Below are 12520 nucleotides of genomic sequence, written 5' to 3'. Positions count from 1 at the left end.
CTTAACAAGGTAAAAACCAATCAACCCATCCAAAAATGAAAGTGAAGATGAATAGAAACTTCCTCAAATAAACCATACAAATAACTAATCGGAACACTGTTGTAACGCTGTCATCCCATTGTTTATCGATTTGCTCAAGTGGGCACCAATAACATCTCCATTGTGAGACTTGTTGTTACTGTTTTTGGCATATCAAATATGCCATGAGTAGGTTGGCAGACTCTGCTGTGCGGGCGGGATACTCTCAGTAGCTTGCTAGGCTCTCTGAAAGGGACGGAGGAATCGAACCCAGGTTGGCTGTGTGCAAGGCAAACACCCTACCTGCTGTGCTATCACTCCAGTCCACATAAATAATCACTGTCACTGTTATCCCATTGCTCATTGATTTGCTAGAGCGGGCACCAGTAACATCTCTCATTGTGAGACTTATTGTTACTGTTTTGGGCATATATAATTTAAAAAATAAAAAATAGCAATTTTAATGTATAACTAATAGTTAACAATTGTAATATATAACTAACAGGAGCCATCTTTTTAAAATATATATTATACCTTTTTATATTTATTATTCTGTTCAAAGAAAATAGTAATTGTTAGACAGTGACAGAATTTTAGTAATTTTAAAAGTACATATAAGAAAAAATATAATAGAAAATATATATAAGTCAAAATTCTAAAGTTTTGGGAAAATTTAATAGAAAGACAGTCATGTGATATAATAAAATGGCAAAAATAAAAGTATACAAAGTAAAAATTATGGGCAAAGTTATCATTAAAACAAGAGAAAATACGTAAATCATAAAAACCTACTCTGAAAACTACTATGAAAATAAATCTGAGAGTCTTGAATGATAATACAGTGGGTAGGTCACTTGCCTAGCAGGTGGCTGACCCACTTCAATTCCCAGCACCCCAAATAATTTCCTGAATTCGGCCAGCAGAAATCCTTGAGCACAGAGCTAGGAGTAAGCCCTTAACACCTCTGGGTGTAACTGCACCCCCCCCCACACACATACACACACACACAAAAGAAAGAACAAAAAAGAGAGAAAAAAACTTAAAGTATAAATTAAGCAATTTCCTCATAAGAATAATTTAGTCAAATTGTTCTGCTAGAAGCAGTGAGCTTAAAGAAATCAATTTCCATAGAAGAATTAGAGAAATTTATTAAGAAACTATCTCCCCCCGCCCCTCACACATACACACACATACCCTAAAATAGCACAACACAATGCCAGATTACTTCAAGCAGAATTCTATCAAATCTCTAAGACCAAGTCACCTAAGTGATCTATAAATTATCTCATAACAGTTAAAAAGAAGAAAAGCATTTTAATCTTGTTGGGAAGATGTCACCAGTCATACTGTGGGAAGGGTATAGGGTCACTCCTGGAGATGCTTGGCTTTGCATATGTGATAGTTAGGTGTTTGAGAGTCTGGAGGGCTGCTAGGGTCAGCAGCAGCTGTGGCCACCCCTACTGGGTGGATGGGAGATATATGGAAAATCAAACTCCCAACCCCAAGCATATACTTCCTCCCACTGAGATATGAACACAAAGGACACATCCCTAATCAAGTCCATGCAACACATTCAAAGACAAGGAGAGAAAAGTATCATTCACAGCATAGCACTAGCACTATTTTCCCATTGTTCATCGATTTGCTCGAGCGGGCACCAGTAATGTCTCCATTGTGAGACTTGTTGTTACTGTTTTTGGCATATTGAATACGCCACAGGTAGCTTGCCAGGCTCTGACTGCCGTATGGACGGGATACTCGCGGTAGCTTGCTGGGCTCTCCGAGAGGGATGGCGGAATCGAACCAGGGTCGGCTGCAAGCAAGGCAAACGCCCTACCCACTGTACTATCGCTCCAGTCCTACTGATGCAAAAACTCTAAAGAAAACATTGTAGCTCCCTGCATACATTGTTCAAACACACACATACCAGCAGAGTGCCTCATGCCCTCCACCAATGTCTCAAGGACCACTCCCCTACACCTCTGCTTATCCCCAGATGGTGAAAAAGCTTGGCAATTTCTCTTGAGATTAAACCCCCCACCCAAATAAAAAAGTCTAAACAAAATACTAGCAAATAATTCCAAACCACATTGAGAAGTAGTAACAAATACTGATCAAGTGAGATGTAGTACAGAAATAGTTCAACAACATTAGTTTATTTTTAATAACAAAATTCATATTCATGATTTTAAAATATGCATAAAAAGGGCCGAAGTGATAGTACAGTGGGTAGAGCATATGCCCTATATACGGCTGACTGGGGTTCAATTACTGACACCCCATATGGTCTGCTGGACCTGGCAGGATAGATCTCCAAGCACAGAGTCAGCAGTAACCCTTGAGCACAACGAAGTCTGGGTCAAAAACAAACAACAAAAAAAGACATAAGAGGGGCTGCTGGAGCGATAGCATAGTGGGTAGGGTGTTTGCCTTGCAAGCGGCCAACCTGGGTTTGATTCGCAGCAGCCCATATGGTCCCCCGAGCACTGCCAGGAGTAATTCCTGAGAGCATGAGCCAGGAGCAACCCCTGTGTGACCCAAAAAGAAAACTAAAGAGACATAAGAAAATTAAAATTGAGCACTATATTCTAAATATCATAATATATGTGTATGTATTAGGTACAATAACAAGAAAATAACTGCTATATAGAGAAGTGTAAGATATCCTATATAGGTATGTGAAAGGCATATGAAAACTGATGAAGTTCTGCTACCTTTCAAATAATGAAACAATTCATCCAATTTAAATAAAGGGTATTTCAAATAAGTTCAGTACCTCATCCATCATATCTTTCCATTTAAAACTGTTAAAAACAGACTGTGATGTTGAATCTCTAAAATATCGTAATTTCTTAATCAGGGTCATATAAGCATTTATAATCTTCTCTTGATTCTGTAAAAGAAAAATCAGTAAGCAGCCTGAGTTTAAAATAGGTTAATGACTTAAGTATTCACTAAAACAAGATAAACCATCATCTCAAATTTCATGACAACCATCTGGATGTCCCCAAATATCAAGTGGGATGTGACACTATTCTAAAAGAATAAAAAAATATTAAACAATTCCAACTGTTATTGTCACACTGGTTTAAATGATAGCAGATAAGTGGGATAGAAACTCAAGGGGGTGTTTTTAAAAAGAAAAATAATGACTCATAAGAAGGTAACAAGTTGCTACACTGAATTTTTTTATTTTCAAATAAAATAAACTTAGAAAAATAAAAATACTAATCAATGCAAAAATTGTTTTAAAAAACACAATTCACTAAAAGTAATGAGAATTAAAAACAACGTATTTGTACGTATTTGTATAAAGAATAAACTTTTACTTCTGAAAACAATATGGTAATTGTCAAATATGTCCAAAACAAATGAGATCATGACAGTTAATTCTAAGTACTTTTAAACTTCTATTAACATTTAGTATGCAAAAATAAACCGATGTCATCAAGCTTTTCCATTAAGTTTTCATAAAAAGTCACCATAAGAACTATTATTTCACTAACATGACCCAGTGACAGAAGTAGCTTGTGCCTCCATCTTTATGCTTTTCCGACAGTCATAACTTGAACAGAGTACAGTAAGCATGTAAGTACTAAAGTCAGACTGTTTCTTAAAGTCATGTCTCAGTGTTCATTTCGTGTGAATAATAAGCAGTTCTTCAATCAAAGATTTATCTACTCACCTGCAAAACACAGATGAACTAATACCTTCATTTTGAGTTTGTGAATAAATAAAATTATTTTTAAGAAGCACAAAGCAGGCCGACCCGGGTTCAATCCCCGGCACCCCATATGGTCCCCCAAGCACCGCCAGGGGTAATTCCTGAGTGTAAAGCCAGGAGTAACCCCTGAGCATCGCTGGGTTGTGACCCAAAAAGCAAAAAAAAAAAAAAAAAAAAAAAGAAGCACAAAGCACTGCTATTTGTGATAAGTCCTCAATAAATACTGCATTTTAATCTACTATTAATATAATTATCTATACATCTGTTAAATTTACGATAATTTTTATTTTAAACAGAAATGAAATTAAGTCAAATAATTTATTTTGTTTTCTTTTTGGGTCACACCCGGCAATGCACAGGGGTTACCCCTGACTCTGCACTCAGGAGTTACTCCTGGCAGTGCTCAGGGGACCATATGGGATGCTGGGAATTGAATCCGGGTCAGCCACGTGCAAGGCAACTGCCCTACCCACTGTGCTATCACTCCAGCACCCAAGTCAAATAATTTAAAAAACTAAAATCTTGAAAGAATTTTCCTTTAGGTATAACTTACTGCATAATAAAACTTGAAAGCATGAAAATTACTTGTCATAAAATATGCATAAAGTCGAAGAACATTTGATTCTTGTCCAGTTGAAAGTACAGCATTGATGTTCATTATCCAAGAACAAATGATAAAAACATTGAAAAGATTTGTTTGTTCATTGTTTATGCCTTGATCTGCAACTATGACAAAATATGGCTCACGATCACCCAAGAAAGTTTTCCACTCTTGTGATAAGCATCCAGAAAAGTTAGTTTGAACATCAAGGGTAGTATTACGTTCCAGATGAAGAATCAAAGCAGTTCTCAAAGAAAGAAGTTCAGGAAAATTTAAATAGGCATACTCAGCCTCCTGTAAAGGTGAAGAGAAATATTTTAAAATATTATTTTAAAATAGCCACTTTGTAGCAAGATAATACATAGCATAAAATTCATTCATTTCCTAAGCATTATATATTTAAATTTGGAATAAATGCTATAAATAAGAAATTCTATAATTATTTCTAAAATCCTAGAAAATAACTCAAGCAAAAAACTGTTACCTTGAAGAAAACTATGGCAAATTGCCCTCCTTTACTAATAATATCTGCAAGATAACGTTCAACCAGATAGAAGAAGTGGAGTGTCTGCCCCGGCTTTAGTGATATATCACATACACATGTGACAAGTAATGAATCTCCATCAATCAGAAAGAATTCAGATTCAATAAAATCATTGAATAAACTTGTAAATCTAAAACAAAAACAAATAAAACAGAATGTTCAAATGATTAAATAAATCTCAAAAATAATGCAGTTGCATTGTTATTATTTACTATTATCTCATTTCCATGATGAATAGTTGAATCTTCTCAGTGATTGGTTTATGTCAACTTTATGCTGAGACTTTTAATTTTTTTAATTTTTTAAAAGTTGAGTAGGTTTTTTTTCTTCTTTTTTAAATTTATTTCTTTTTTAATTAGTGAATCACCATGAGGGTACAGTTACAAATTTATACGTTTTCGTGCTCATGTTTCCCTCATACAATGTTCGAGAACCCATCCCTTCACCGGTGCCATTTCTCCACCAACAATAAACCCAGCATCCCTCCCACACCCCCAATCCCATCTCCCCCCACCCCACCCTGCCACTGTGGCAGGGTATTCCCTTTTGTTCTCTCTCACTAATTAGGTGTTGTGGTTTGCAATAGAGGTGTTGAGTGGCCATTGTGTTCAGTCTCTAGTCTACATTCAGCACACATCACCCTTCCCCCGCGTGGCCTCCAACCACATTTTACTTGGTGTTCCCTTCTCTATCTGAGCTGCCCTCTCCCCAGAATGTGAGGCCAGATTCCAAGCCATGGAGTCAACCTCCTGGTACTTATTTCTACTATTCTTGGGTGTTAGTCTCCTACTCTGTTATTTTATATTCCACAGATGAGTGCAATCTTTCTATGTCTGTCTCTCTCTTCCTGACTCATTTCACTTTGCATGATACTTTCCATGCTGATCCACTTATATGCACAGTTCATGACCTCATTTTTTCTAACAGCTGCATAGTATTCCATTGTATAGATGTACCAAAGTTTCTTTAACCAGTCATCTGTTCTAGGGCACTCGAGTTTTTTCCAGATTCTGGCTATTGTAAATAGTTATGCTGAGACTTTTCAATATACCCACTTGAAGGAAGATCCTTCATAAATGAGGGCAGGATCATTCTATTCTATAGATAAGAAACAGACTTAGCAGGTAGAGTAAATTCTCTAAAGTCATATGGCAGAGTCTGAATTGTGCTGGAGTTTAATACCCATATTCCAAATACACGAATGTATTATAATTCCTTCATTCTTAACCAATACTTTACAAAACAATGTAATTGACAATTGTGGGCAAGTAAAAACTACTAGCAATTAGCACAAAAAAGCTCTAAGTGTTCAGTGTTGAACAATTACATAAGTATATTTAGAAAACAAATCTATTTATCTGTAGTATACATTGAAAAATATAAATTTATGAATGTAAGTGTGCTATATCATATATACTGATATTGTCAGAGACACATATTGATATACTCTAGATATTATATATTATACTTGTTATACCTTAGTATATATCCTTAGACATCACTTAAAGGCCAAACAGATGTACAAAAATTATGGTACAGAATTTTATGTCTTATACATTGCTATGATAATACTCACTCGGCTCTTGGCATTTGATTCAAAATTAAATTTTCTATTTCCTTAAAAACCATCATGCATTCTAAAACAAAGAGAATGAGAATTCATTATTTTCAGTCCTTTCCCAAAGAGCTATTATTTGAGAAAAAAAGTAATAATTATTTTAAGCCATTAAACATGTCATTTACATAATCATTATTTTATAAGCTATAGGGCCTTTGGTTGTTTGGAGCCCGCACCTGGCCGTACTCAGGGGTTACTCCTTGCTCTGCACTCAGGAATCACTCCTGGCAAGCTTTGGGGACTGGGACGTGGGAAATGAACCCCAGTCAAATTCATGCAAGGCAAATGCCCTACCTGCTATTCTATCTCTTTAGGCCCCTTATAAGCTATAAACTCTTTAAATTTAAACTCACCTTCACTTCTCATCATTGCCCGTTTATTCATCTTGATCTAGAATATATTGAATACAGCCAATATCCTTTGGTTTAGTACCTCTAATGAAAATATCAGTGCTATAAATAAAAAAATAAAATTAATTTATTCCATCAACAAAAGATATTAAATGATTATTCCATGCTGAAAAACAGATGCAATACTATTTTATGCTAATCAAAATATAAGACTAAACAGAAGTCAATTTTTTTCTGTTCATGTGAAATTTCAAAATCTATTTTGAAAGACAAATAATAGTCATGTAATAACGTAAACAATGGGAAATTGTAAATTGACTAATTCAAAGAGGTCAGAGAAAATTTTCCTAAAGATGAGTTTGTAAAACTAGAAAAGATTTAATTAACCCAAATCAAGTATGAGGATATAGTAATTTAGGCAGGAAAAGAAATACCAGAATCAAAAGAATGAGACCATGAAAAGAAGTCAACTGGGATAGAAAACTAGCTGTTTAATAAGAGATATAAAAGCATACAGAGTGTGGGGGGAGGGGCATGTTACAGAATACTCTCTTCATCTTAAAGTCCATTTGGAGAACAGTATTCTTCCTGACTTCGAATTTTGCAATATCATCATACAGAGTATAGGCTAGGAGGAAAGTTCTGGTTAGTATAGAGAAAACTAGTGTTCAGAAGAACAGTGATAGTAATTTAATGAAGTATAGTTTAATGAAGCGTGGCATCTAATAGCCTGTTTCTCCCTCTTGGAGAACCTGACAAGCTACAGAGAGTCTACTGCCCACTCGGGAGAGCCTGGCAAGCTTCCCCGTGGTGTATTCATATCCTAAATACAGTAATAGATATATACATACCTCTCAGAGAGCCCGGAAAGCTACTGAGAATAATATCCCATCCACACGCCTGGCAAGCTACCCATGGCGTATTCAATATGCCAAAAATATGAGACAATAGGTCTCATTCTCCTGACCCTGAAAGAGCCTCCAATCGTTAGGGAAGACAAGTAAGGAGGGGCTGATAAAATCTAAGGGCTGAGTGTAATAGAGACGCTACTGGGTGCCTGCTCGAGTAAATCAAAAAACAACGGGATGACAGTGATACAGTGATACAGTGATAAATTAATGATAGTTTGGGCTAATAAAATAGAGATGTGAATTTATTTGAAGTACATTAAGGGAATGAGTGTGATACAACTTGGTAATGGATTAGAAGCAGGCAGAGATAAGGGAAGAATGAGTGTCGTCAGGAAGGACAGATGCTACATAATACAATGGGATTTGGTGCAAGACTAGACCATTCCCCATGCAGGAAAGCTAAGAACAAGGCCATATTTCAGAGAACAAAAAACATGGGTTCCCTTGCACTCAATCTGAATTTAACTTGCTTTCTAGTTCTACTTTTACCACAGGATATGTGACATAAGTACTACATATACAGATCAAGAAGTCAAACACAAAGTCTGGGTTAGATCTAGATTATATGAGAGTTTCCATATTATATATGGTAAGTCAAGTTCTATGTGTAGACAAATTTACTTGGACAGAAAGAGACAACAGTGTGGATGAGAAAAGTCTTAATATTCAGTTTTGTGGGCGCCTAATATCATTAAATATATCCCATCAATGTTTATCACATACATATTTTATGTAAACATAAAAAGAGTATATATAGGTAATAAATATATTTCAATAAATAACAAGATAAAGATAAAAGACTAAAGGGCCTGCCAACTAATAAAGAACTACCAGAAATCAAAAGAATCATCACTCGTGCATTTTGTCAAAGAAAGCAGGTGCAATGTCCCTTGGATATGCATATGGTATGTTAGGGCTGTGAAATTTAGATAAAAGATGATTGATGCTAGTAACAGTGGTGGTGCTAAGCATATAGAGAGATAAAGAGATAGAAATTTTTGGTGTATTATAAATCAGCACATTGTATATTAAAGAATATATGGTGAGGCACATGCTGGTATTATTAAATAATAATTCCTGGATCTATGTGTTTATAAAAAAAATCAGTGAGTATGATAGCCACTCGATACTTCTATTGCAAACCACAACACCCAAAATGAGAGACAGAACAAAAGGGTATGCTCTGCCACAGAAGTCGGGCAGGGTGGGGGGATGAGGTGAGGGTGGGGAAAGGCACACTGGGATCATTGGTGGTAGAGAATGGGCACTGGGGATGGGTACTTGAACATTGTATGACTGAAATGTAACCATGAAAGTTTGTAAGTCTGTAACTGTACCTCACGGGGATCCATTACAAAAAATAAATAAATAAATTTTTAAAAATCAGTAAGTATAAAGAAATAAGAAATTACTGCTGCTTGGATATTTAGGTAACAATGAAGATAGAGAAAAATTATAGTCTCATGCTCACTCAGGTACTCTTGTCTTTTTTCAAGATTAATAGAGCAAGCATTCATTCTGTATCAATACTGAGTTTGCTGACACATATGAAGTATGCAAAAAAAAACACATCTTCCAATTAAATAACAGCAACTAACAATGCATACCTGCTGAAAACACTACAAATTTTCATCAATGTTCTAAATATGATGATTCAGGGAGTCCATTGCCCGCTGGCTATTCTCTCATTGACTAGGCATGTACATGTTCTAACACACAGCCATGCTTTGCCCTATGGAACTGTTTCTGTTATACCTGTCTTAACATACACACAGAATTCACCATCCTTCGGTCAGTTCATTTATATTTAAGGGAGAGGAACATTAGAGAAAATGAACTAGCGACTTACTATAGTAAATACTGACAAAGATATATAAACAAATTAAAATCTCTTGGCATTTGTGGGTGGGAGACAATCAAAAATAAGAAATTAGAAGAAAAATATAATTTAGTAACAGAATATAGACCTTTCAGAAGCTCTAATAAAAATTCTCAAAAATTACAGTGATATTATCTAATGAAATAATAGGTCATTATGAGGAGGTATCTGCAAATACCTAGAAAAAATTAAAATGTCATTTCGGGGGGGAAGCAAAATGCACAAAAAATAAAATATGCATGTTAATATTTGATTATAGTAAAGGGTTTAAATTCATTAAATTTCTTAAAGGGCAAGCAAAACCATGAAAAGATGTAAAGTGGAAAAATAATAAATATAAAAGTTAGATTTAAAGTTGTACATCATCTAGATTAGTCAGAGCATTAATATATAAAAATAGGGTAGTAGTGAAAATATCAAAAATATTTAAATATATTTTTTTCTCTTGGTTTGGGGGCCACCCCCAGCAGTGCTCAGGGATCACTCCTGGTTGTGCTCAAGCAACCATGTGGAATATGGGATGCCAGGAATTGAACCCAGGTCAGCAACATGCAAGGCAAAGGTCCTGTGCTGTACTATTGCTCTGGCCCCAGGGTAATATAGTTATTTTAAAGAAATAAAATAATCTAATAGACCAGAGCTAAAGACAGACACATTTAGGACCCCAAATGGGGTTCAATACACAACATCCTATATGGTCTTCAGAAACCCACCAGAAATAGGCCCTGAATATTGCCATGTGTGGCCCCCAAAACAAAACAAAACAAAAAAGACAAAACATTTAGACCAGACATTTTCCAAAGCTCTCAGCATGAATAATGACAAAAGATAACACCACACAGAACTCAAACACTCTTGGGGCTAGAGAGTAAGTTGGGCACTTGTTTTGACCTGTATCCTATCCCCAGCACCATGTATGGTCCTCCAAAAGTGATCCCAAACACAGAGTAAGAAGTAAGCCTTGAATGCCACCAGGTGTGACCCAAAAACAAAACAAAACTAAAAAAAGAGTGAGGGAACTCAGACATTCTTGCTAAAACTACAGCACTCCAAGAATAAAAAAACAGAGATTTACTACAAAAAAATGAAGTCAGCCATCCCATGTGAGTAGCTAAAGGCAAAAGCACTGATGATACACTGTGTAATTTTGTAATTTCTGTCTATGTTTTGACACAATATAGAGTTAAATAAATAACTGAAGTTGTAAAACGCTTTAAGTTACTAGAAAACCTGACAATGTAAAACAGCAGGTTCAGAAAGGAATGAATGGTGGGGGGAAGGTCAGCACATACTAAATTTACTTTTCATAGCAGGAAAAGACAGCTAAAGAAGAAATCATAATGTGAAAAATAAGGAATTCTGGAATTCAGAAGCTATTCCAATTTTTCTTTTAAGTTCAAGTCTCCCCAGTATCCAAAATTTCCTATGAAACTTTTCATAAAATTAAAAAAAGATGAGTGCTAATTTCATTTTTCATAAAAGATAAAATAGAGAAGCTTCATTTCTACTAGCTGAAAATAATCAGCTAATACATAGAGAAGAAAATGTAATGGTGAATTTTTGGTTCCAAACAGGACAACTGCACCATTGTTCAAATATGTCACCCTACTGCTTCCCCTATAAAAATGTTGAACTTGAATTTGATTAAAACCCAAGTAGTAGCACCTAATCTACAAGATATTTAGAAAAACATACGAAAATAGTATCAGCAGAAATACCATAATTTCTACAAAACAAAGCCAAGAATCTTACCTTATCAAATAAAAGAGTATGAACAGAACAATAAATTCAAAGATGTAGCATTCAGTCATAGCATGTCAGAAACTTATATTCTGATTTTAGATTCTGATCCTTAGATTCTGCATTTAGCAAGCTTAAAAAGGAAAGAAGGAAATAAAGGAAGACACAGAAAAAAAGGAGGATAGCAGGTATCACAGGTTTCTTGAAGGAGAATCACCCCAAATGCAATGAACATCACGTCTGAGGGAATGGCAGAGCCACTGATGGAGGAAGTTGAATTCCTGAAACAATGTCCAAGAACAACTGACCAGTGGTGGGAAAAATTATAAAATGGCCTCACAGATAACCATGCTCATCTCCATGGCTATGAACCTGTAAAGTTAATGGAATGAGATGATCTCTACCAAAATTAACTTACAATTTGATCTTCATTGTAACATAGCACGAACATGTAGCTTAGTCACGAGAAACTGTTACTATTACCTTTTACCAAGGAAAATGACAATTTGAGATCTTGACCAGAATCATGGTTTTGACCAGAAATAACTGCTTTCAGAAAAAGCTTTCTATTGGCAAGGCAAAGATCTCGTTCTAGGGCACTTACTCTTCATTGAATATGTTCCTCTCCTGTTCTCCAAGGCCCAAACCCTTATCCCATTCCTTAGCTAGAATCTGGGCCCCATTTTCCTCAATGCCTCTGGGACATGCATGTATGTAGCTCAATTTATCTTCTTCTATTAATCTGATGTCAATTTCATTAATTCACCAGAACCAGAAGCACCTAGAGGATAGAGAAATCCCCCCTCTCCACTATCACTGCATAAGGAAATCATTCACCTGCTGCTTTTTCAGCCACACAGCAGCAAGTTGTAATGTGAGGGACTTCAAGTGGAATCCAGAGGCTCAAAGTAACCCTCCAAGTCCTCAATCAATCCCATAACTGCAAGGAATTCTTGCAACAATGTGAATGAGCCACCCACAGCTGAGATGGAGCCAGTCCCAGGGGACGCCTTCACTCCAACCCAGTGAGATGCCGCCTATGTTGGTGACCTTGTGTCTGATTAAATAACCCATGGAAACTAGACTAATCACGTTTATTGCCTTTATGTACCGACCTTTTGTTATACAGCAATAG

General features: G+C 35.9%; 1 protein-coding gene across 1 annotated transcript in view; it reads right to left on the bottom strand.

Annotated features, from left to right (window-relative positions):
- The window catches only part of LOC101556715 (probable ATP-dependent RNA helicase DDX60), a 93524-nt gene extending 81004 nt beyond the window's left edge, over positions 1–12520 (bottom strand). The window contains exons 1-6 of the mRNA XM_055139058.1: positions 12501–12520; positions 6859–6957; positions 6464–6524; positions 4828–5017; positions 4296–4637; positions 2795–2911 (exon numbers count right to left, since the gene is read on the bottom strand). Coding sequence (XP_054995033.1) covers positions 2795–2911; positions 4296–4637; positions 4828–5017; positions 6464–6524; positions 6859–6889 — 741 coding nt within the window. The 5' untranslated portion in view covers positions 6890–6957; positions 12501–12520. The remainder of the gene's footprint in view (positions 1–2794; positions 2912–4295; positions 4638–4827; positions 5018–6463; positions 6525–6858; positions 6958–12500) is intronic.

The sequence above is a fragment of the Sorex araneus genome, chromosome 1 (assembly GCF_027595985.1).
Source record: "Sorex araneus isolate mSorAra2 chromosome 1, mSorAra2.pri, whole genome shotgun sequence".
In the NCBI taxonomy this organism is placed as follows: domain Eukaryota; kingdom Metazoa; phylum Chordata; class Mammalia; order Eulipotyphla; family Soricidae; genus Sorex; species Sorex araneus.
This window is presented reverse-complemented; position numbering and strand designations above follow the sequence as displayed.